General features: G+C 52.3%; 1 protein-coding gene across 1 annotated transcript in view; it reads right to left on the bottom strand.

The window, feature by feature from the left end:
* The window catches only part of PPTC7 (protein phosphatase targeting COQ7), a gene marked incomplete at both ends in the record, with an annotated part of 28,297 nt that extends 5,525 nt beyond the window's left edge, over positions 1-22,772 (bottom strand). The window contains 2 exons of the mRNA XM_080717356.1: positions 1,510-1,693; positions 22,541-22,772. Coding sequence (XP_080573482.1) covers positions 1,510-1,693; positions 22,541-22,772 — 416 coding nt within the window. The remainder of the gene's footprint in view (positions 1-1,509; positions 1,694-22,540) is intronic.
* Between the last annotated feature and the right edge of the window lie 3,643 nt (positions 22,773-26,415).

Here is a 26,415-nt window from a genome sequence, read left to right as displayed (position 1 = left end):
ACTGGGGCATTTTTGACTATGACCTACAACCCAGCCCTATTTTATTTTTTATTTTGAAACAGAGTCTACGTTGCTGAGGCTGGCCTTGACCCTGCGATCCTCCTGTCTCAGCCTCCCGAGTCCTGGGACTCCGGGTGTGTGCCGCCCAGCTAAAAGAGCCTTCCACGAAGGCTTATCAATGGAAGGCGAATGCAGTGTGGTGGCGGGCCCCAGCTGCACTGCGCGGGGGCTGCTGACCGCGGACAGTGACCAGAGGGAGGACTAGTGACCAGAGAGGCAGAGGCGGCAGTGACTCGGCCTCAGGAGGCTGGGTCAGTCCCCAGGAAGCCGTCTGACAGGCCAATGGGGCAGCCTGGCCAAAGGAGCTTCAGCCACACACCAGACAAGCAAGTGCCAGGTATCTGGCTTTGAATTTTATAATACAGGAGTAACAGGGCCCTAATCGGGCCAAACTATGTTATGGCCGCCTCTGCTGTTAGCAGCCAGACCATCTGCCGGGGTCGCGCCCAAGCCCCGCAGGAGCGCCCCGCCCTTCCCTCCTCCCAGCAGCACCCTATCCTAATTTACAGCCTCCTGCTTTTCTTTCTTCTTGAAAAATGCAGCTTTAATGTTTTGTGTTTCAAAACATGAAACACTTGGAATGAGACTGTTGGGTCCATCACTAAGTACTGTGAGCAGCTTTGAGTGGTCCCTTTTAACAAAACACCTTTCTATTGAACTAATTCATTTATTTATGAGATACTGGGGATTGGACCCAGGGCATTCTATCTATGAACTACACCTCCACCCCTTTCTTTTTTTGAAACATGGTCTCGCTAGGTTGCTTCTCACTACGTTAAGGCTATCCTCGAATCTGTGATCCTCCTGTCCCAGCCTCTCAAATACTATAATTACAGGCATGTGCCACCACGCCCGGCTGAGTGGCTTCTTTAAAAAGGGAATATAAGCCGGGCGTGGTGGCGCACGCTTGTAATCCCCGCGCTTGGGAGGCTGAGACAGGAGGATCGCACAGATTCAAAGCCAGCCTCAGCTACTTAGTGAGGCTCTCAGCAACTTAGTGAGACCCTGTTTCCAAATAAAGTAGAAAATAGGTCTGGGAGTGTAGCCCGGAGATGGAAAAGCCCCTGGGTTCCACCCCCAGTACCACCAAAATAAATATATAAATAGTATAAATAAATAAATAAATATTTAAAACAATAAAATAAAATTAGGGCTGGGGGTGCAGCTTGGAGGTAGAATGCCCCGGGTTCCATCCAAGTATTGAAAAATAAAATAAAATAAAGGAGTAGGGCGTGGTGGCACGCACTTGGGAGGCAGAGACAGGAGGATGGAGCACGTTTGAAGCCAGCCGCGATGGCTTAAGAGACCCTGTTTCCAAATAAAAAAGCATAAAAAATGGGTCTGGGAGTGTAGCCTGGAGGTAGTAGAAGGGCTTCCAGGAACCCCAGTACCACCAATAAAATAAAATAAAATAGAATAAAATAAAGTACAGGCGCACACAGGCCCCACTCACCGAGCAGGGGCACCTTGTTCTGCAGCAGCTCGCAGTAGCTCGCGGTGAGGATCCCGATGGGGTTGCTCGGCACGAACCTTCCTTCCTTTACGAGACGCTCACACGTTCTCATTAAAGTCCCTGAGAACTGAGACGGGTCGACGCCGTAGTCTCGCCATCCGCCGACACCATCCGCAACCCCTAAAGAACGACGTGCGGGGAACAGTCATCAGCGTCTCGGGACCCCCATCCCGCCGCCTCCTAACACGGGATTGATGAATAAACTCTGTGTGTGTGTGTGTGTGCGTGTGTGTCAGTCATTGGGGATTAAGCCCCGGGGCATTCTACCTATGAGCTACATCCCCAGCTGTTTTATTTTTATTTGGCAACAGGGTCTTGCTAGGTTGCGGACAGTCTCACTACTTGCTGAGGCTGTCCTCAAACCTACAACCCTCCTGTCTCAGCCTCCCGAGTCCTGGGATGACAGGTGTGCGCCTCCATGCCAGGTGGTACTGCCTGTTAGCTACGAGTTTGATTTCAGCACAGTGACCATCGTTGTACAGAAGTGTGGGGCTACGGATGCTGTCGGTTTTGTAAGAATGCAGACTGGTTTTTGGAGGCACTGAGGTAGTCAGCTAGTCAGAGCTGGCGCGCGAGCCCAGGGGCTCAATGTGCGCTCAGCTGAGCACACGCAAGGCCCAGACTCCCCAGCCCCAAAACAAACCAGCCAGCCATCCAATGCCCACCCCAGGCGGGAGACTGAACAGTTACTTTTTTTTTTTTTTGGTGGTACTGGGGTTCCTGGAAGCCCTTCTACCTCCGGGCTACACTCCCAGACCTATTTTATTTTATTTTATTTTATTTATTTATTTTTTTTTTTGGTGGTACTGGGGTTCCTGGAAGCCCTTCTACCTCCGGGCTACACTCCCAGACCTATTTTTACATTTTTATTTGGAAATAGGGTCTCCTAAGCCAGCGCGCGCGGCTGGCTTCGAACCTGCGCGATCCTCCTGTCTCTGCCTCCCAAGCGCGGGGATTACAAGCGTGCGCCACCACGCCCGGCAGAACATTTACATTTTTTTGTACAGGCAATTTTTTTGTGTGATGCTGGGGATAGAACCCAGGGCATTCTACCTGAGCTACACCCCTGCCCTATTTCTTATTCTTTATTTTGAAACAAGGTCTCACTGACCTGCAAAGGGCCTAAGTAGCTGAGGCTGTCCTTGAACCGCGATCCTCCGGTCTCAGCCTCCCTGATGCTGGAATTACAAGCGTGCCCACCACGCCCGGCTTTCAGCTTTTATATATACCTCTTCAAAGAATGTATCTGGTACTTTCTTTGTTAATGGCTTAACACGAAACTGACCACGGAGGTCTAGTACAGGCACTATCACAGGAGCGGCACACACGCAGGAAGAGGAACCCGGGCTGCAGGAGCAGAGCGCGGGTGGCCAGGAGCTCGCTGCTGCTGCCGGCGCGGCGGGGCAGGCTCGCTCTGGGGGTCCCACCCAGCTGGCCACCAGGAGGCCGGGACCGGACCCCTGCGGAGCAGAGACACTCAGCTCTCTACTCTGACCTGCAATTTTGAACTTCCCACAATACAAATGACAAAGGTGAAGGAGAAAAAAGATAGCCGGGCGTGGTGGGCACGCTCGTCATCCCCGCGCCTGGGGGGCCGAGACAGGAGGATCGCGCAGGCTCGAGGCCAGCCTCAGCTACTGAGTGAGGCTCTCGGCAACTTAGTGAGACCCTGTTTCCAAATAAAATAGAAAATAGGTCTGGGAGTATAGCCCGGAGGTAGAAAGCCTCTGGGTTCCACCCCCAGTACTACCAAAAAAAAAATTTTAAATAAGAAGAAAAAAGATCCTTTGAACTGCAGTGTGGGGTGGGAGCCGACATGAGGGACCCCGTTTTCTGTCTGGCTCCCAGCCCTGGTGAGAGGTCTGCAGACATTTGGGGTCCGTGACACTGACGGCACCTGGGGTGTCAGAAACCTCCCCGCCAGGAAAAGGATCGCCCTTTACTGCTTACCAGGCAGCCTGCGGGGACCTGGGGTAAGTACCAAGAACTCTACGGCAGCTTAGTAAGGAAGCTCTGTGGAGGAATTGTATTTTCACCATGATTGAAGCCCCGCACACGGTGTATGTTGACATGGAACGCCATCAGTCTTGGCAACGTCGTCTCAGAAGCCATGCCTCTCTTCACACCGCCTGCCCGAGGGAAGGATCCCTTGCTCCTTCTCTGGTCCAACGGTCACAAGGACCTTCAAACACAATTTGTTTCATCTACAAATGCCCTTCCGAGAAAAACCTCTAGAATCTGAGACTGCTGTGAGCCGGGCCCAGCACTCGCCAGGTGACCTGCAGCAGCTGGACGCTGACCTCACGCAGCCCTTTAGCATTAATCAGGCCTTGCCCAAAATAGAGCGTGAGCTTTCGGGCACCTGCTGGCCTTTGCCTGGCAGAGGTCGCAGGGGAATGCCACTGGCCGCATCTCTGCAGGGGAACCAGAGACTCAGAGAGCAGACCACCTTCCCAATGAGGCCGTGGGGAAAGGCCTCAGGACACACCTGTAACCTACCGGTACAAAGAACAGTTATGAACGGCAAGAGTCACACGGGGGTCAGAATGGGGCTAAAGCCAGAATAACCAGCCGGGCGTGGTTATTACGGATTAAAATGCTTGTAACCCCAGCATTCAGGAGGCTGAGACAAGAGGATCGCAGATTGGCGGCCAGCTTCAGCTACTTAGTGAGGCCTTCTACAACTCAGTGAGACCCTGTCTCAAAATAAAGAATAAGAAATAGCTCGGAGGTAGAATGCCCCTGCGTCCCATCCCCACCATCACCCCCCAAAATAAGGGCTGGGGGGTGTAGCTCATAGGTAGAATGCCCCTGGGTTCTATACCCAGTACAGTACCAAAAAATAAAATAAAATAAGGCTTCAGGTGTAGCTTGGCGGTAGAATGCTCCTGGTTCCATCCTCAGTACTGCAAATAAATAAACATAATACATACATAAATAAAAAAAAATAAGCCGGGCGTGTTGGCGCACACTTGTAATCCCCGCACTTGGGAGGCTGAGACAGGAGGATCACACAGGTTCGAAGCCAGCCTCGGCTACTTAGTGAGGCTCTCAGCAACTTAGTGAGACCCTGTTTCCAAATAAAGTATAAAATAGGTCTGGGAGTATAGCCCGGAGGTAGAAAGCCTCTGGGTTCCACCCCCCAGTACCACCAAAAATAAATAAATAAATAAATAAAATAATAAAGTAGGCTGGGCTCTAGCTCAAGAGGTAGGATGACCAGTTCTATACCCAGTACCATGAAAAAGAAAAAAGTCCTAGAGCAGGTAAGAGATCAGGCAGGGAGAGGGCGAGGCTAGAAGCAGGGCCATTAGAGTCCGCAGCGGGGTCCGCGGAGGAAAGGGAGTGGAATTGTGCGGGGTGCACGGCATCCCCATCCTGGGGGCCAGCGGGGCTCCTGGCTGCTCTCCGAGGAGTCAAGTGGCCCAGGTGCTGAGAACTGACACGGTGGGGGTGGGCTGGGGTTCACAGGTGTACTGCTGGCTCTATCTTAGAAATCACCATTCCTGGCCGAAGAGCTCACAGGTGAACTGATCCTACTCTAGGCACCAAAGTACAACTGCAGATGGTAACAAGTCCAAGGAGCAGCCGAGCATCCCGCGGCTCGGAAGGGCAGGAGGTCCGCAGGCGGAGGAGCGGGCCGGGCGGCAGGCCGAGCGCCAGGCGGGCTCGCAGCGGGCTCGGGGGCTCCAATCGCCTTATGTCTCCATTTATAACATTCTGCGCGCACCCGGCCAGCTCAAGTGTTTCCTCTGACCCCAAATCCAATTACAACTATTATTGGATTAAGATAATGGCCACATATCCAGACCAGCAAAGGTTAAGAAGAGCTCCCGGCGCAGGACGGTCCCTCCGCTGCAGCACGTACGTGCCAAGTGGGTTTTGTGAGCGGGAAATGGCACTGACTAGAAAACACGACACGTCTGAATTCTTGTACTGTGTGAAGTCACAGAGAGGAGAAAGCACAACTTGGGCACGTCTCTTATCATTTCAATGCATCTTTTTACCAGAAGAAAATTATAAGTAACAACCAATTCTCGTCTTTTCAGATTAACATGTTTTTACCATAGTTACATCCTTATGAAAGCAAAGCTTTAGGCCGGTGTGGCTCACTGGGCCGGTGCAAGGTTAGCAAGCGCTAGGTACTACACGGGATCCCCAGCCACACAAAGTTATGCGGCACTTAAAAAGAATAAAAAATAGGACAGAGGGTGTAGCTCGGAGGTCAAATGCCCCTGGGTTCCATCCCCAGACCTGCAATAAATAAATAAATAAATAAATAAATAAATAAATAAATAAAGTCACTTGCTAGGCATGGTGGCACACGCTGGTAATCCCAGCATTTGGGAGGCTGAGACAGGAGGATCACGGTTTGCGGCCAGCCTAGCAAAGCCCTCTGCAACTCAGTGAGACCCTGTTTCAAAATAAAGCATTAAGAAATAGGGCTGGGGGTGTAGCTCGGAGGTAGAATGCCGTGGGGTCCATCCCCAGTGCCCCCCTACATCACTTAGCTTTTAATTAACTTCAGATTTTTGCTTAATAGCTTGGTTCTAGGCAAAAAGTCGAAGGAATAAAGGTTTGGTAAATAAATACACTCAGCCGGGCATCCTGGCATCCCAGTACTCGGGAGGCTGAGATTGGAGGATCGTGGTTTGTGGACAGCCTCAGCTACTTAGTGAGATCCTGAAAAAAAGAATAAATTAAAGAATAAAAAAAAATAGGGCTAGGGGTGTAGCTCGGAGGTAGAATGTCCCTGGGTCAATCCCCAGTACTGAAAAAAAAGAAAAAGAAAAAAGTCAAGGAAGCAAACTTGGCAGCTGTTTTACCTGAGCGTATCTAAGGGGGGCGGTGGCCGCCTGTAGATGGCCGCCGGCCAGCACTTCTTGCCCCGGGAGGGAGGCAAGCCGGTTCTATGGGGATTATTTTCCATCCGTGAAAAGCAATCTCACATCCCTGGGCTGCTAGGAGGAGCCCTTGACAGCGACCGCCCAGGGGAGGCTGGGGCTGGGCCACGGTCCTGGCTGCGCCACAGCCTTCTGGATGCCAAGGCGCTCCTCCCGGCACCGGCACCGTGGCGATGTCCTCAGAGCCAGCCCACCGCTGAAGCAGCAGCTGAGAACACCAGGGGGCAGAAACGCAACTCCTTGCGTGTGTGTGTGTGTGTGTGTGTGTGTGTGTGTGTGTGTGTGTGTTACTAGGGATTGAACCCAGGGTCAGTCAACCTCAAAGCTATACCCCCATCCCTATTTTACTTTTTATTTTATTTATTTTTTGAGGTACTGGGGATGGAACCCGGGGCATTCTACCTCCGAGCTCCACCCCCAGCCCCATTTTTCTATTTATTATTTTGAAACGCGGCCTCACTAAGTAGCTGAGGCTGTCTGTGAACCTGGATCCTCCTGTCTCAGCCTCCCAAATGCTGGGATGACAAGTGTGTGCCACCACGCCCCGCTTTGCTTTTTGTTTTTGAAACAGTCTAAATCGCAGAGGGCCTTACTAAGTTGCCAAGGCTGGCCTTGAACCTGCGATCCTCCTGTCTCAGCCTCCTAAGTACTGGGATTACAGGCGTGCACCATCATGCCTAGCTCCTTTGATTTTCTATCAAATGGAACAGATCACATTTCTATTACTAATTTTCTTCCTTTCCTTTCTTTTTTGGCGTACTAGGAATGAAACCCAGGGGCCTTCTACCTCCAGGCTACACCCCCAGATCTATTTTATTCTTTATTTGGAAACAGGGTCTCATTAAGTTGCTAAGGCCTCCCTAAACTGCTAAGGCTGGCTTTGAACCTGTGATCCCCTTTCTCAGCCTCCAGAGGGCTGGGATTACAGGCATGTGCCGCCACACCCGGTTTATATGACTATTTCTTAAGCCTCCACTATCAGGGCGTTTAAGAACACGCCCTGTGATTCAGGACTGGGAAATGTGGTATCTGCAAATGATTATCCCAAAGGGAAGAAAAAGCAGAGTTACTGAAAAAATACTGTCGAGAGTCAAGTCCTTTAGGAGTCCTGCAGTGTGCTTTAACAGGCCTTCCAGTTGTTGAGAGTCAAGTCCTTTAGGAGTCGCGCAGTGTGCTTTAACAGGCCTTCCAGGCCTCGAGCGGTGAAGCTGGAGAGATTATGACGTTCCTCGGGCTTTAACACGCAGCCAGGCGTTCCCAGTGCAAAGATCTCCCCACAGCAAGCCCGCTGCGCTCCCCGGAGCAAACCCCGCGGCTCTCCAGAGACAGTCTGCAGGCGCACAAGCCCCACCAGGGCAGCAAGCTGACGGCGAGGAAGGCAGGCTCAGCCCCTCAGAAACCCGGACGCAGAGCTCAAGTCAGCTAAAGAAACGTGTAAGACAACGGACAGAACTCTTCCAGAGATCAAAGCAGTGCTTGCCAGGCGCAGGTTCAAGGCCAGCCGCAGCAAGGCAGGCTCTCAGCAACCTAGCCAGGCCCTGCTTCAAATTGAAAATAAAATAGGGCCGGGCGTGGCTCGGAGAGAGAATGCCCCTGGGTTTAATCCCCAGCCTTGCAAAGAAGAAGAAAAAAAAGCTCAGGCAAAATACTCCTGGAAGGACTGGTGGCGCAAGCTTGCAATCCAGCGGCGGAGACTGGAGGATCGCGCGGGTTCGAGGCCAGCCTCAGCCACTTAGTGAGACCTTGTTTCCAAGTAAAATATAAAATAGGTCTAGGAGTATAGCCCGGAGGTAGAAAGCCCCTGGGTTCCACCCCAGTACCACAAAAATAAATAAATAAATAAATAAATAAATAAATATGGCTGGGGGTGTAGCTCAGAGGTAGAATGCCCCTGGGTTCCAACCCCGGCACTGCAAAAATAAATAAATAATTTACTAGCTTAGTAACTATGAAATCTCTTAATAATCAAATTAGAGAGCCCCCCACATGAATACACACATACATGTTAATACACCTATTATCCAGAATATTTCATTTGCTTGAGAAGGTAAGTTCCAGACTATTCTGGACAACTTTTTTTCCCCCCTAGTACTGGGGATGAAACCCAGAGGCATTCGACCTCTGAGCTACGCCCTCGGCCCTATTTTTATTCTTTACTTTGAAACCGGGTCTCACTGAGTTGCAGAGGGCCTCGCTAAGTAGCTGACGCTGGCCGCGAACCTCGATCCTCCGGTCTCAGCCTCCCGATTGCTGGGATGACGCGCGCCCACCACGCCCGGCACTAATTCTATTTTTGCTGTACATACTGTTCGGGTAAGTAAATCTCTGAGTGGTAGGACAATGAGTAATCTTTTTCTTTTTATGTCCCATCCTTTCCAATTTTTCAGTAACGAGTACATGTTACTTTTATGGGAGTGATAAGAAAAACTATATAAACCCAGTTAAAACTACACTCTGTATTTACACTCAACTTAAAGTTATGCAACACATTTTACTGAACATTTACTATATGCAAGACACTCGTGAAAGAGAGCTGAAGGAATTTAAAAGTCACAAACGTCCTGCTCAGGGGAACTTAAAACCCAGGGGTTATGATTGTGGCTGGGGAGCGGTGTTTCAAGAGATTTAAGATCAATGACTATAATAAAATGATTATATATCGTGTGTGCGCGTGCTTGTTACTGGGGATTAAACCTCTAAACTACCCTCTAGTCCTATTTTATTTTTGTCCTGTCTCACTAAGTTGCAGGGGACCCTGACCCATTGCTGAGGCTGGCTTCCATCGCGCAGCCCCCAGTTTCAGCCTCCCAAGTACTGGGACTGCAAACATTTACCACCTCGCTGAAAGAGTCAGAAGAGGAATCCAACACAAACCGTGGGCAGACATTGAGGAAGGCAGCCAGGCTTTCCCCTGCGTTGTTTTTTTTTTTTTTTTTTTTTTTTTTTTTTGCAGTACTGGGGACTGAACCCAGGGGCATTCTACCTCCGAGATACATCCTCAGCCCTATTTTTTATTTTACTTACTTACTAACTTATTTACTTACTTATTTATTTTTGTGGTATCGGGGGCGGAGCCCAGGAGCTTTCTCCCTTCGGGCTATATTCCCAGACCTATTTTATATTTTATTTAGAAACAGGGTCTTGTTAAATTGCCGAGAGTCTCACTAAGTAGCTGAGGCTGGCTTTGAACCTGTGCGATCCTCCTGTTTCAGCCTCCCAGGTGCTGGGATTATAAGTGTGCGCCCCCAACGCCCGGTCTATTTTTTATTCTTTATTTTGAAACCAGGTCTCACTAAGCAGTTGAGGCTGGCCTCAAGTCAACATCCTCCTGTCTCAGCCTCCCAAATACTGAGATTACAAGCGTGCACCTTGTAATCACCAGGCGCGGCTAATGCTCCTACATTTTAACTAGTAAAGACAAAGCCTAAGTTGTAAAGGTTAGGTGAGGGTGCGAAGCAGGGAACCTCCTCCAGTAAGTGCCTGGGCCTCCACCAGCCGGGCGCCTCTCTCCACTCAGCAGCCCAAACCCCTGTGTGCGGGGAGCACTGAGCTTGCGGGTAGCACTGAGGAGGCCGTGGAGGAGGAGGCCGTGGAGGAGGAGGCCGTGGAGGAGGAGGCCGAGGCAGACAGAGCTCCCGCGCGGTTTGTCTTCATCAAGGGCTTTGCTCGGCCGATGGCTTAGGTTCGGCTCAGGACCAAGAACAGTCAAACTGGGCAAACCCGCCTCAGCACGGCAGAGTTGAGGCCACCACCTGGGACGTGCAGGCACACGCCGGGCGTCCTGGGCCCACCTGGGGACGGGTCTCGCCATCGGCCTCCCATCGGCCTCCGGCTGGTGTCAGGAAGCCATCTCCGCCACGCCACAGCACTCGGCGCACACCAGCAGCCAGCAGAGGGTGCGCCTCAGAGGCTGGACCCGGGCGGGCTGCAGCTCCACAAAGAGCACTGGCCTCGCCACGGCCAGAGACGGGAGCGCTGACATCCGCCCGAGCAAGCGTGGCCGCTCGCCCCTCACTCGCCCCGCCACTCCGCTAAGGAATGAGGCGTCCTTGTTCACAAAGCCGAGGAGGAAGAGACGCCCGCTCCCTCCCGCCCGCTCCCTCCGGGGAGGCTCCGTCGTCCCGCCCCTGAAGCCGCCCGGGACCCCTCACCCTCTAAATAGCTGTCGCGCACGCTGTCCACCGCGCACGCTGTCCACCGCGCGTCAGGCTCAGACGCGAGGCCTCGTCTAAATGGAGATCCTGGCCCACAGTAGGAGCGGCCGTGGTGGCGCACACTCGCGATCTCAGGACCTGGGAGGCTGAGACGGGAGGATGGCGGGTTCCAGGACAGCCTCGGCAAGCAGTGGCTCTCTCTCATCAACCTAGTGAGACCCTGTTGCAAAACAGAAACAGAATAGGGCTAGGGGCTTAACTCGGAGGTAGAATGCCCGAGTTCAATCCCCAGTAGCACAAAAAACAAAAATTAAAAAAGAGAGTACGATACACAGGGGCCTAACCGCGTTATCACTGCAACAATCCCAGCGCCGCCACCATCTTTTCCCCGCGCCTGGCCTAGCGGTGCCTGCAGGGTGGCTCTCAAGCTCTGCTGCCCGTGGACACAGGTGACTCGCACACGCACAGCAGCCCAGGACTGCGGCCTCCACTGGCCGGCTGGCTGCAGGACACCACCGGCCTGCGCCTCGGAAAGGCCCGAGCGGCCCGGGTCTTCCCTTCCCAGCTCCCACCTGCCTCCAGCCTGCGGCGCCCCGGCCACGCTCCAGTCCTTCAGGTTTGTGGGCTCTGCAACTCCCTGGAGCCCTGCTCTGTCTCCAGGGCCTTTCCAGCCCAGGCTATTGCTGAAGCCCCTAACTGGGTTTGCATTTCACTTTCTGTATCAATGACTACGGTGTTGCTATGGCCCCATTACCCCTCAGGCAAACACCTTGCATTCTGTGCTACCCTTATTTGCTTGAGTATGTAAAAGCCTCCTCTGAAAGGGCGGCCCTGTAATCCTGGGGGCCTCCTGGGAGGGGCTGTGCGGCCAGGACAGCAGGGGGGAGAAGCCGGGGAGCCCAGCAGGGGGCCTCGGCACCAAAGCCCATGGCTGGGCGTGGGGGTGCACGCCTGCCATCCCGTCCTTGGGAGGCTGAGACAGGAGGATCCAGGTTCACAGCCAGCCGCAGCTACTTAGTGAGGCCCTCTGCAACTTAGTGAGACTGTTTTTTAAAAAGAGAGAATTCCACAAAGACGACACCATGCCTCCCGCCCTGGCGCTGCACAGCCCTCACGGGGAGCACTGGAGAAGGCTGGCCAACAGGCCGCTCTGCTCCCCGGCCCTGACCAGACCCGGGCCCTGGCCGAGTGACTCTCCTCAGCTCTAGCCTCCTCACCTGTGCAGAGAGGCAGGAGAGCAAATTCTCTCTAAGCCACACTGTAAGAACAGGGGGCCCATTTCAGAAACTCCTCATAAAGGCCAAATGACCGGGTTACACTCTGCAGGTCATAGACACTACTCCACGCACTACACGAACGTGTGTGTGTGTGTGTGTGTGTGTGTGTGTGTGTGTGTGTGTGTGTAGTGCTGGGGATGGAACCCAGGGGCATTCTATCTCTAAGCTTCACCACCCTCCCCGCCCAATTTTTTATTCTTTTTTCTTTTTCTGCAGTACTGGAAATAGAACCCAGGGCATTCTACCTCTGCGCTACACCCCAGCCCAATTTCTTATTCTTTATTTTGAAACAGGGTCTCACTGAGTTGCAGAGGGCCTCGCAAAGTAGCTGAGGCTGTTCTGAAACCAAGATCCTCCTGTCTCAGCCTCCCTAGTACTGGGATGACAAGTGTGCGCCACCATGCCAGGTTGGTATGAGCTAGCTTTGACGCAAAGGCTCCAGGTTGGGGTTCCGGGTTTCTCCCTGGCCCCGCTCCGTCCACCCGCAGAGGGATCTGAATATGGCCACAGCGTAGGCACACTGTCCCTTGTCTTTTTACTTCAGTTCTAATGCCTAAAACATCAGAAAAGTGTTCCTCTGCCGGGTGCGGTGGCGCACGCTTGTCATCCCCGAGCTTGGGAGACAGAGACAGGAGGATCGCGCAGGTTTGAAGCCAGCCGCGCTGGTTTAAGAGACCCTGTTTCCAAATAAAAAAATATATATATAATAGGTCTGGGAGTGTAGCCAGGAGGAAGAAGGGTTCCATCCCCAGTACCACCAAAAAAAAAAAAGTATTCCTCCTTTGAACCACTAATAAAAAGTCAGGTTAACAATTTCTCAATTTGAAATCTTGATAAAAGAATAACAGCCAGGCGTGGTGGCCCGTTGGTAATGCCAGCACTTGGAAGGCTGAGACGGGAGGCTGGGCGGTTCAAGGCCAGCCTCGGCAATTTAGTGAGATCCTGTTTCAAAATAAAAGAATAAAACGGGGCTGAGGGTGTGGCTGAGAGATCACCTGAATTCAAATGATCTGGAAAGAAACGGGCATGTATGTCTAGAATGTATTGACAACACACACCCTTTCCCGTTAAGATCGCTGGCTGCTCGTGAATTCAGTGTGCGGTATCAGGAAGAAGCTCTGCACTTCTGAGCACGCCGCCCGCCCGAGGCCCTGCTGGGACGCCCTCCTGTCACAGACAATCCCTGACCGGCACATCACCAATTAGTGGTCAACCGAGCGGCCGTGGCTCTCCAGCCCTGCTGGAAATAGCGCATACCTGTTTTTTTTTCCCCAAAGTGCTATTCAAACAGTGAAGTTAAAAGCCAACACTTTCGCTGGCCTTGCTCGGGGCAGCCAACCTTTGCGTCCACCTGAAAGGACAGCACCCTCATCCTGGCAGGCCAAAGGACCTGCCAGATGACGGCACCCCTCAAAGAGCCACGCGCGCCACCACTGCAGGCCAGGAGAGAGCCCTTTCTTTTCAAATAGTCTGTTAACGAGTACAAGAAAAATCCATGCAAAAATGTGCTGGGACTGGCCTGAAGAAAAACCGTCCTGGGCCCCTCCACAGAAAGCGCTCTTTGTAGAAAGTCACTTTTGTAGTCCCTGGCAAAGTTTTCGCAGCCATTTAGTAGTCCTTGGGATTCATACCAATCAATCCTGGAACTGTTCATTAAAAAAAAACCTCATACACCTCAATAATAACTGTTTAAGAACCTAGAAAATGTATAAATGTTAAGTGTGCAGCCAGGCGCGGTGGCACACACCTGAGAGGCTGAGACAGGAGAACTGCAGGCTTGAGGCCAGCCTCTGCAACTTATCAAGGCCCTGTTTCAAAACATAAAAAATAAAAACAGGGCCGGCAGGGGGTGTATCTTGGAGGCAGAATGCCCCTGGGTTCAGTCTCAAGTACCACAAAAATAAATAAATAGATGTTAAGTCTGACAGATTCCAGATGAACAAGGAAGGAGCCTCTGCTACGGCTGAGGATCTCAGAGCAGTTGGGAAGAGCATGAGGCGTCAGGCGTCATGGAGGAGCCGCCGTAACATCACACCAGGGGCCGTGCGCGTGTCGGGGCCTTTGACCAGGACCTCCCCTCAAGGAATTAACCCGAGAAATACTCGAGTAAAGCGATGCTGCCCCTGGAGTTATTTATAACAGAAAACTGGAAGCAATCTACAGAGCTGATTTAGTGAGTTAGACTACACGTGGAGGAGTGCTGCAGTTGGGCTTAGCGCGCAGGGAGACGGGCGCCCTGCTCGTCTTATTAAGCTTACATCAACTTCCGCTAAAGCAGCGTCGCGCGGCAGGCACAGGGGGCAGGCACAGGGGGCAGGCACAGGGGGCAGGCACAGGGAGCCGGCACAGGGAGCCGGCACAGGGAGCCGGCACAGGGGGCAGGCACAGGGGGCAGGCACAGGGGGCAGGCACAGGGGGCAGGCACAGGGAGCCGGCACGCCGCTGTGTAAGAGTGTGTGTGCAGACAATGGCACACCCAACGGAGCCACAGGCCCGGGCACGAGTGACAGGCGTTTTATGGGCGGTCATCTCAACAGGTGTTACCCTAACAAGCACAAAACAGAACGTTGTTTTAAAAGCCCCGGGCACCAAAGCAGAGACCTGGGTTCCGATTCAAACTATGATACGGGCCGAAGGATCTTCGTGACCAGCCAGCTTGGAGGCGAGGAAAGGGCTCCAGGTTCAGCTGCAGATAAGAGCAGAGCTCTGAAGACGTAAAAAGGTACCACGTCACGCAGCCCTGTACGGGGGACACAGGTAAGATGGCAGATTCGCCCTTGTGAGGCGCTGTCGTAGGGTGCCGGCCCCTTCTCCCCGGCCCACCCCCAGATCCAGTCTGGGATCTCAGTTGAAAGAGCTTCACATCTCTTCTCTAAAAATTTTAAACTGAAAGATCTGAGCCCAAATGCCAGCACATTTCCTGAGTGGATGACGACCTGTGTGTTGCCAGTCTCGGGTCCTCCACAGTAGGTCGACTTTTGCAGGAAGTCTGGATTTACGATGCACTTTTGTAAAACATTCGGCGAGAAGCAAATAATTTTAGATCCCAGAGACAGAAAACTCAAATCTTCAAAATATATAACAACTCCCAAACAGGAGAGGCCATGACTTCTACTATAAACAAAAAACTAGGAGCCAGAGCGCCGCTTCTTAAAAAGACCAAAAGGTACAAAGTAATTTTGAAAAACAAACCATTTTCAACTGAAGTTAAATTTCCTTAGAAATAAAACACTGCTAACTTTTCCTAGGCACTTTCCTGAAACTCCTGCACCTTAAGCCCCGGCTAAGGCCTCTCTCTAGGAGCGGGGGCCCCACAGGAAAGGAATTTGACATTTAGCTCGGACTTGACAGAAGCGCTGGATCGAGCCAAAGGACACGCTGTAGGTCACTTGCTGACCTGGCGTGGTGCTTCTGAAGCCACACTGGTACAAACTCCACCTGGACACTGGTACAACCATAGGTGCTAAAGTTCAGGGAACGGCCTCCTCCCACCCACCACCCCTCCCCTTAAAAAACTAACAATCTTCCCAACCAGCTGCTATCTGTATCCTACACCTTCTGCTGCAAAATCTCTTCACAAAAATGATCTTCTCAAAAGGATAAACAGAAGCCAGACGTGTGTAATCCCAGTACTTCAGAGGCTAAGATGGGAAAATTGTAGGTTCCAGGCAGTGAGACCCTGTTTCAAAAATAAAGAATAATAGCTGGGCGTGGTGCATGGTGGCGCACGCTTGTAATCCCCGCGATTGGGAGGCCGAGACAGGAGGATCTTGGTTCATGGCTAGCCTCAGCTATTTAGCGAGGCCCTCTGCAACTGAGTGAAACCCTGTTTCCAAATAAAATATAAAAAAATAGGTCTGGGAGTATAGCACTGAGGTAGAAAGCCCCCCTGGGCTCCACTCCCAGTACCACTAAAAATAAAAAAAATTAAAAGAATAAGCCTGGCGCGGTGGCGCACGTGCGCTTGTAATCCCAGCATTTGGGAGGCTGCGACAGGAGGATCACGGTTCACGGACAGCCTCAGCTATTTAGTGAGGCCCTCTGCAACTCAGTGAGACCCTGTTTCAAAAGAAAGAATAAAAAATAGGGCTGGGGGTGTAGCTCAGAGGTAGAATGCCCCTGGGTTCCATCCCCAGTACTTCAATAAATAAATAAATAAGTCGGGCTGGGGGTGTAGTTTGGACATAGAACGCCCCTGGGTCCAATCTCCAGTACCGAAAAAAAATATATATATAAACAGTTCTGCTTCCGACATTCAGTAACAAGCTCTACAGAAAGAGTCACCCAGAATGTTCTAGAACGAAACAGAGCGGTGTGCACCTGTCACCCAGCTACTCAGAAGGCTGAGGCGAGTGGACTGCAAATTCCAGGCTGGCCTTAGCAATTTAGCAAGACCCAGTCGCAAAACAAAAAATACAAAGGGACTGTGATGTAGCTCGGTGGCAAAGGGCTTTATTCCTCAGAACCTTAAATAAATCTAGACATGAATAACAAATTGAGATCGCCGGGCGTGGCGGCGCACACTTGTCATCCCAGCATTCGGGAGGCTGAGACAGGAGGATGGCGGTTCGCGGCCAGCCTCAGCTACTTAGTGAGGCCCTTTGCAACTTAGCCCGTTTCAAAATAAAGAACAAAAAAATCAGGCTGGGATATAGCTCAGGAGGTAGAACGCCCTTGGGTTCAAACCCCAATACCACAAAAAATAAAAAAAAACAGGGTCTTGCTAATTTGCTGAGAGCCTAAGTTGCTGAGGCTGACTTTGAACCTGTGATCCTCCTGTCTCAGCCTCCTAGATACTGGGATTTCAAGCCTGCGCCACCAAACCCGGCTTCAATCTTTAAAAAAAAAAAATCACTCAAGGCCATGCTTGCTATCAACAGGTAGATTGGGCTGAAATTTAAGAGAACCATGAATATATAATGAAACTGGTTTCCTGACATGACTTGGAAGTCTGGGCACTGCTGAGCTCTTGACAGGCTGAAACGCGCGCACGCGCACTCTCCCAAAGCCATTCCTATAAAAGAGGAACGGCCCACCTTAGGATCCAGAGGTTCTGTCGAGTGTATTAAAATAACCGCGACGGTTCCCAGGCACCAGATTCTACCTCACCATGAACTGTCCACGTACAGTCTAGATCTACTCATCACTACACCTTCAGATTATTTTTTAAACTGGCGAGACTGCCCAAGACACTTTACAATCCTGGCCAAAGTAAAAATCAGACCCAGAGGCTGGGAGGTGAAGGCGTTTTATTTTCCTGTGTAGGGTCAGGTTAAACCAGGCCTGCACAAACGCCGCACTGTGTTTAGGAATCGGCTTCACCTCCGCAATCCAGAGGTTAGGATTTACACAGCCCGGCCAAGCTGCCATTTTTAAGTAAGCGGTTTCTGTAAGCTGTGGTTGAGTGTGCAGAGGAGTTTTGTTGCATTTCAATTATGAGTCAGAGTGAATAAAGAAGTTATAAACACACACACACACACACACACACACACACACGGCCTTACGAAGACCAGTGGGACAGTTCCAAACTGCTTCAGAATCCACGCAGCTCTTGAAGGAAACCTGCCCAGGGACCAGCAGAACTGGAAGCTGGCCGTGGTGGCGCATGCCCAGAACCCCAGGACTCGGAGGCTGGGACAGGAGGATGCCGGCTTGAGGCCGCCTCAGCAACTTGGCAAAGCCCTCTGAAACTTAGGTAGACCTTGTTTCAAAATAAGAAACGAGCTGGGCTGGTGGTGGACGCCTGTAATCCCATCATGGGAGGCCGAGACCTGCAATCCTCCTGTCTCAGTCTCCCAATAAAATAAAACTGGGCTGGGAGTATAGGTCAGAGGTAGTATGGCCCTGGGTTCAATCCTAGCACCAAAAAGAAAGAAGTGGGGTGGGGGCACCTGGCGGGCTGCAAGGTTTCTGCGCCTCGCAGTTCTCCACTGAGTAGCTCGGGGCGCAGGAGGAGACGCGGGCTCGGCCGGGCAACAGACTGAGGGGTCAGGATGGCCGCGGGGAGGGAGATCAGTGCATACAGCTCTGCTGGTGCAGATGGGCGCTGGGCTGGTCGGCCGGCGCGGGAGAAAGGCCCTCTGCCGACACGCAGGGCACTGCGGTCCCTGCGTCTCACCACACCCACCACAGTGAGTTTTTCCTAAAGGCAATCCAGCGGGACTACAAAAACACTGTGAAGCACCAGAGCCTTTTAGTCACCGCATGACTAACAGGAGAGAGCTATTCGAAATTAAAGAAGCCAAACAATGTTTTCTTTTTGACACAGAAGAAATAACTTCCTCTCTCCCTCTCCCTCTCCCTCTCTCTTTGGGAGTCAACTCAGGAGCGTTCTACCTCCAAGCTCCCACCCCAGCCCTGTTTAATCTTGAAACAGGCTCTCACAGGGCGATGAGCGCTACTTGCTGAGGCTGTCCTTGAACCCGCGATCCTGCTCGGCCTCCCATGATGGGATTACAGGCGTCCACCACCAGCCCAGCTCGTTTCTTATTTTGAAACAAGGTCTACCTAAGTTCCAGAGGGCTTTGCCAAGTTGCTGGGGCTGGCCTCAAACCTGCAATCCTCCTGTTTCAGTCTCCCAACTACTGGAATTACAGGTATATACCACCACGCCAGTGCCTCTTTACAAAAAAAAAAAAAAAAAATTTTTTTTTTTAAATAAAAATTACTAGAAGTCACCATCTTGCAAACTGGCTCACGGCAGCCAGGGACCAAACGAGGCCAGCTTATGACGCTGTTTCAGGGGTCTCCCAAGAGCGCTCCGGCAGAGCCCCTCCATAACAGGACAGTCCTGGAGAGCCTGTCCCCCGCCGTCACCATCCCCGTGCACTCACACGTGCGTGGCGTGTGTGCGAGTGACCTTTCTCAGATGTGGTGCTGGTCACTCCTGGTCACTCCAGCAGCCATCCGTCTGGGGTGCCTGGTGGGTGCCTTCCTTCAGGGAGGTCTAGAGCTGGGATCTCATGTCAGCCGGGCGGGGACCTGCAGGTGGCACCTGGACGGACTACCTGCAGCCTGGCGACCTTCCCCGGGCCCTCATGCCTCCCAGCCCAGGCAGCCAAAGGGCCTCAGAGGTGTCCGGGGAAATTAACTACTGGCTGGTGCTAGATACGAACTGGAACGGTCTCCTGAAGGTCAAGCCGGGCACAGGCGGGAAGCGGCGGTGTTACCAGAGCTGCGAGTGGAGAGGGTGCCAGGGCGCCGTCTTTTCAGAGGAAGGAGCCTGCAATCTGATGCTGCGGTCCTGGTGTTGGGTGTCCCTCCCTTCGCCCTCTGGTCTAGGGGAGGAAAGGGAGATTCCGAGACCACAAGCCGCAGAGCTATCCCGCAACGCCGAGCCAGACCAGGCCTGGCATCTGCCAGAGCGCGAGCGCAAAGTGACGTTTCGGCCTTTAGAGAATGAGCCTGACCAGAATTTCCCATGCCCTGGTAAACGGACATGCCACGAAGGGAGCATTCTGCAACTTGAAAACCAGGCCTCTACCCGGCCGTGGTGGCGCACGCCTGTCATTCCTGTGCTTGGGAGGCTGAGACAAGAGGATTGCGGTTCGAGGTCAGCCTCAGCTACTTAGTGAGACCCTGTTTCAAAACTGAAAAAAAGCCGGGCGTGGGAGCGCACGCTTGTAATCCCCGCGCTTGGGAGGCAGAGACAGGAGGATAGCACGGGTTCGAAGCCAGCCTCAGCTACTGAGTGAGGCTCTCAGCAACTTAGCGAGACCCTGTTTCCAAATAAAATATAAAAAAGGTCTGGGAGTATAGCCGGGAGGTAGAAAGCCCCTGGGATCCACCCCCAATACCACCACCACCAAAAAAAAAAAACAAGGACAGAGGGTAAAATGTTCCTGGGTTCAATCTCCAGTACTACTATCACTACTACTACTACTACACAGAGCTTTGCACAGGGGCTTTTTGGGCCGTGTGTGTGGTATTGGGCATTGAACCCAGGGGCATTCTACCTCTGGCTTACACTCCCAGCCGTATTTTATATTTGGACACAGGATCTCACTAAGTTGCAGAGGGCCTCGCTAAGTTGCCGGCGGACCCTCCTGTCTCAGCCTCCCGAGTTCTGGGATGACCAGCGTCACCGCGCCCGGCGGGCCCGTCTTGATGCATGAAAGCGCAGACTGTACCAAAGCCTACGCGACCCGTGCTTTCGTTCTTACACACACGTACCTATGATAAAGTTTAATTTATAAATTAGGTACAGGAAAAGATCACCAATATCTAGGAATAAAATAGAACAACTAAAACAACATGGTATAGTAACAACTAAGTGACTTGTCATATAACGACGTGACCCTTCCTCTGTCATCTGACAACCAGGACGGCTATCAAACGATTACGGGCTGGCCAGGCGCGGGGGCACGCACCTGGGATCCTAGTGCTTGGGAGGCTGAGACAGGAGGATCGCAGGTGGAAGGACAGCCTCAGCAAGTAGACCCTCAGCCACCTAGGAGTTCCTGTTTCAAAACAACAAAAAGTACGGCCGGCGGGGGTAGCTCACAGGTGGAACTGCAGCGGTACCACCCAGACAAGGGCGGGAGAGGTGGGACGGGCGGGCAGGCTTTACAATATGATAGTTAATGAGAACATTCCTGGGCCCAAGGCACAAGACTTCATCCTGCTGCTCAGAATGGAATGTGATTTAAAACATAAGCCTTGTGCATTTCTGGAACTTCCCTTGTCATATTTTCGGACCTCAGGTAATCCAAACTATGGATACGGGGATACCACTGCACCTAAAAATATCACTCACGAAACCACCGATCTTTCACAAAAGCTTACATTTTAGGTAAAAAAAAAAAAAAAAAAAAAATTTAAAAAAAGATTTTTTTTGGTGGACTAGGGATTGAATCCACAGGCATTCAAACTCCAGACTACACCCCCAGCCCTTTTATGTTTTGAAGCAGGGTCTAGCTAAGTTGCTGAGGCTGGCCTTGAACCTACAAACCCCTAGCTCAACCTCCCAAGTGCTGGTATTACAGGCATGCACCCCCATGCCCAGCTTGCCCGCTCTCAGTCCTGGGGAACCACTGAGGGCTTCATGCATGCTGGGCGATGCTTGCCACTGGCCCAGCTCCAACTTTAAAAGCAGCCCAAACCACAAGCTCACTGCAGGAAGCGCTTTAAATGCAATGAGGAAAGAGAGCTATGGCTGCCTTCAAAAACACAGTCCCGCCGGGCGTGGTGGCGCACGCTTGTCATCCCCGCGCTTGGGAGGCTGAGACAGGAGGATCACACAGGTTCGAAGCCAGCCTCAGCTACTTAGTGAGGCTCTCAGCAACTTAGTGAGACCCTGTTTCCAAATAAAATATAAAATAGGTCTGGGAGTATAGCCCGGAGGTAGAAAGCCTCTGGGTTCCACCCCCAGTACCACCCAAAACAAAAACCAAAACCAAAAAAAAAACCAAAACACAGTCCCTCAGCTGTCTTCAGAGCAGATCTCTACCATCTCCATCTGTAAGCTTCCTGACCTTCTGAGGAGTCTCTCTTTCCAGAGTTAACATCAAAAATGGTGCCTAAATCCTGAGGACTTTTTTCAACCCCGGTAATGGGGGTCATTCACAAATATTGAGACCCACTTGTTTTCTCTTCCCAAATACTATATGCTGTAGAACCAAAGCTTCCAGTTATTTTGTGATGGGATTAAAAATACTGTCATCCCCCCCCCAAAAAAAATTTTTTCCCCCAGAACTATTTGTCCCAATAACAGACTCTGCCTTAATATATGAAATCTAAAGTAACTGAACACTCAATCTCAGCCAGGCATGATGGCGCACATCTGTAATCCCAGTGCTCAGGAGGCTGAGATAGGAGGGAGGACTGTAGGCTTGAGGACAGCCTCCACAACGTGGTGAGTCCCTTAGCGAGTAGGTGAGACCCTGTTTCAAAAGAAAAATGAACAAGGCAGGACTGAGGGGACAGCAGCATGGCCCTGGGTTCAGTCCCCAAGAGCACAAAAGCAAGAAACAAAAACCATCATCCATCTCACCCGAGCGGTGACCGGGGTGTGACACTTGAACCCAAACTCAATGACAGCATGTCCTTCGATTTCAAAGGAAGTGCTTTATTGACTGAAAGGGCTGCAGGCGGCATCCGAGCGTCCGGCGCACACACCTGCTCAAAGGAGGCCACCGGGGCGGCTTGCCTGCTGTGAATCCCCCGGAGCCCTTTCTGGAAGCTCCCTCCCTCGTCTCCCACTTCCAAAGGTGCAGTGGGAGGGGCCTCGGGAAGCACCTGTGGCCGGACCGTTCCGCTTGGGGTCAAGGAGACTGACCTGCTGCCCCGAGTGGCCACGATCAGTTTGGGCGAACGCACCGGGAGATTTTATTTTATTTTTTTCCCACCCGGCCAGTGACCCCACCGCGAGACCCTGCAAAGGACGGAGCCCCGGAGCCCCCGCGGCTGGGCGAAGGGGCGGCTCTGGGGGACCCCGCAGGCGGAGGCCGGCCCTGGGCGCGGTGGGGGGGGGGCGCCAGGTCGGGCGCCTGCAGGTGTCGCCCGGGGAGCGGGCGCTGCCGAGTGACCGAGAGGGCGGCTCCGGGCGGCGGGCGCCCGGTCCCGGCCGCCGGTGACCTTGAGCACGTGGCGCGCGCGGGCCTCAGTTTCCCCGGCCGGCTCCCGCGGACTCACCCAGCACGTCGGCGGAGCGGTGCCGGGCCACGAAGCACGCGTCGTCGCCGTAGCAGGCGCCCTTCTTCAGCAGCCCCTTGCGGAAGTCCTTGCCGAAGCCGCAGCCCGCCGTCACCAGCCCGTAGTCTCCGCCGCCGCCGCCGCCGCCGCCGCCGGCCCGGGGGTCGGTCTGCGAGAGGCCGCCGAGCACGGCGCGGGCCACCAGGCGCCCGTACGACAGGACCGAGAACATCGCCGCCGCCGCCCCGCCGAGCGCGCGCGGGCTCCGGGAGGCCGGCGGGCGCCGAGGCCCGGGGCCGGCTCGCTCCGCCGCACTGGCCGCCGCCGCCCCCGGCCGCCGCGCCGGGCCTCGCACGCGCTCCGCCGCGCGCACCGGAGCCAGAGCGCGGTCAGAGCCGGCAGCTCCTCCGCCGCAGCCCGAGTCGGCTCCCGGCTGCAGCCGCCGCCGCCGCCGCCGCCGCCGCCGCCGCCATCTTCCGCTCCACTAGCGTGTTCCGGGCCGCGCCGGCGGCTCCGCCCCCTCGCGGCCCCGCCTCTGACCCCGCCCCCGATTCGCGGGCCCGGCCGCGGCCCCGCCCCCTCGGGCTCGCGGCCCTATGGCGTCACCGAGGCTGCGCGTGCGCAGAGGGTGCGGGCGCGGTGTCTCCTGGGAGTTGGAGTCCGGCAGTTGGAGTCGCTTTGGACTTGACTGCCCGGGATCCCCGCGCCTGGTAGCCTTCTCTTAGAAGTGCGATTTGGGTTGAGTTACCGGGAACTACCCGTGGGCTACTTCGGCTTTTCTCCTGTTTTAACTGTATCTTTTAAAGGCTATTTTTATTTTTGTATTTGTCGGGGGGGGGGGGGTTGCTGGGGATTGAGCCCAAGGACGTTCTACCTCCGAGCAACATCCATAGCCCCCCCCTTTTTTTTTTAACTTTTTGTTTTAAAACAGGGTGTCCCTAAGTTGTTGAGGGTCTAAGTGCTGTGGCTGGTCTTGAACCTGAGATCCTCCTGTCTCAAGCTCCCAAGTACCGCACCCACCTAGATAGTGACTAGTAGAAGTAACTTTCTTCTGAAATTAGTTGAATGACAGCTAAGTCTGATGGAATGTTTATCATCTGATGAGAAAAACATTTATATGTGTGCACGAGTGTACAAACACTGGAGTTAGGTATGGTGCCCTGCCGAGGCGGCACGTGGTCCGCTCCGGCATACTTCTTCCACCACATTTGGTACCCTGCCCTTTCTGCTAAATGACTTCCAGCCATGCTCGCAGCCGCCCCAAGGCCTTTGCCCTGGCTCGGAACACACAATCCGGGGGTCGTGTGTTCTCTGTTGCTGTATTCGCAGGGCACTTGGGCACCTCGTGAATAAGTCCTTCAATAAATGAAAACAAATATGTCACTAGATGCCAAGTTCCCCAAGGGTAAGGGTCTCCTCCCCCTGTATTAACCACGTGTGGTTAGCATCGCAATGCCTAGCGCTCAGCAGGGGAGTTTGGAAATGTTTGATAACTAAAAGGAGAGTCATGAATAGGAATCATAAGTAATAAAAAGAAAGTAACTACCATTTGCTGAATAGTGGAATGGTTACATGAATGGGGTTTATAAACAATAAAAGAAAAATTGAGCTTAGGGGTAAGTCATTCGATTTGCAATAATTTTTACTCTAATTCAAACATAAACATGTATTACCCAGAAACCTTGGTCCTTCTCCAGTTTACTTTTGGCAGGATGGTAGTTACTTTGGGTGGGGATTACCATCTTTTTTTTTTTTTTCTTTTTTTTTTTCAGTACTGGGGATGGAACCCAGGGACATTCTCCCTCTAAGCTACGACCCCAACTCTAGTTTTTATTCTTTATTTTGAAACAGGATCTCACTGAGTAGCTGAGACTGTCCTCGAACCGCGATCCTCCTGGCTCAGCCTCCCAAATAGTGGGATTACAAGCCTGCGCCACCGCTCCCAGCTCCCATCTGGTTCTTTAAAGGATGCTTTTTTTTTTTTTTCTGAATATACCTAAAGTCCTGCCAACCAGCCACTCAGACACACATTATTTCATCACCCTCATTACCATCACCGTTAAATACTTTTGTGGTCCATATTGCCGAGTGCTCTGCTGTTCTCCGGGACTTTCATAAAAATGGAACTAGGTTCACATTCATGAGTGGCACTTTGTCAAATATATAGACAAGGAAAAAAATGCATCTACTGGATAAAAGGCCTAGCAACTCCAGTAATACAATCACACCTTGCTCTTTTCTTTTTTTAATGGCACACAAGTTGGAGAATGGCCAGAGAAGGGGTGGGAGGCGGTGCCTCCTGGAATTCTCTGCCTGGCATTTCTGCCCCTGCCAGCTGTGCTAAAGGTTGTCCTTTGAAACACACACATCACTAGAGCCCCAGCCAGCAGGTCACGAAATTCCACCCCAAGGACAAGCGTTTCTAAAATAGTCTGGCACCCCCTATTCTTTGCCTTCTCACACGCCTTCAGACCCATCGTACCTTTCCTTTGCACGGCCTATATTACCGGATTTCCATGTCGGTCACAAGAACCGGTTGGATTGGGTGTGGAGGAACCTAAGTCGTGAGCAGAAGCCATAACCTCTGCTCCGATGGGCCGGTGGCTTTCAGTCACGTGATCCTCAGCCTCGTTTCCAGCAAAGGAGACTCCCACGTGGGTGGGCTGCTCGCTGCGCCCGTGGGGGATAGAACACCTCCTCCGGCGGCCCGTGCGTTTTATTTTTTTGGAAGGAGAGGAAGATGGGGCCTTTGGGTTCCCTTGAATCACTGATTCTAGAGCCAGCCAGATCTGGAGTCTCACCAGGGTGCAGCCGTCAGGAGAGGGGACTTTGACAAGCCGCTCCCGCCCTCCCCTGGGAGCAGAGTCCTGTTTGACATTTTGCAGGACTTTAGAAGCCCTGAGTTTTCTTCCTTAAGGGAGTTGCGTTCCTAGCGCTTCAAGGATTCCTGAGAGGTCACTTGGCACTCAGAGTCCAAAGGGTGGCTAAATGACATTTGCGCTCCCGGGGGCACCTCTGTGGCATTAGGAAAGAGCTTTGCAGTGCAGCCTTAGCTCCTAAAAAAAAAGAAAAAAATAAATAAAGAATATCCTGGTTAGCTGGGCACACGCCTGTCATCCTAATACTTGGGAGGCTGAGACAGGAGGATCGCAGGTTCGCGGACAGCCTCGGCTACTTAGTGAGGCTCTCTGCAACTTAGTGAGACCCTGTTTCAAAATAAGATGAGACTGGGGGTGTAGTTTGGAGGTAGAATACCCCTCCCTGGGTTCCATCTGCAGTACAGAAAAAAATTTTTTAAGGTTAAGGGTAGAGTTCAGAGGTAGCTTGGCATCTTCTGTAAATGCCATATTTTCCCTGCTCAGAATCCCCTCTCTGCATTTCTGATGATAGTATTTTGATTTTCCTTGGGGAAATAATCCAGCACCCCGTTGGTTCATGCTCTTTGGAATGAACTGGACCAGGGCGCCAAGAGTGAGCATGTGACCCAGCTCTGGCCAATCACAGCACCGTGCTTGCTTTTGGTCACAGTGATTGGTCCAGAGAGAAAACACATGACCCAAGCCATGTGATTTTACTCAAAGTATTAGAAAAAATAAATTCTTTTTTCTTTCTTTTTTTCCCCCTGTGGTACTGGGGATGGAACCGAGGGTATTCTACCTCCGATCTACACCCCCAGCCCTACATATTTTTTTTTATTCTCTCTTTCTTTCTTTATTGGTGGTACTGGGGGTGGAACCCAGGGCTTTCTACCTCCGAGCTATACTCCCAGATCTATCTATCTAGATATCTATATATATATATCTATATATATATATCTATATATAGATATATATATATATATATATATATATTTTTTTTTTTGAAACAGGGTCTCA

Source organism: Muscardinus avellanarius (assembly GCF_963383645.1).
Source record: "Muscardinus avellanarius genome assembly, chromosome: 21".
NCBI classification, from domain to species: Eukaryota; Metazoa; Chordata; class Mammalia; order Rodentia; family Gliridae; genus Muscardinus; species Muscardinus avellanarius.
Note: the sequence above shows the minus strand (reverse complement) of the source record. Positions and strands in the feature narration are given on the sequence as shown.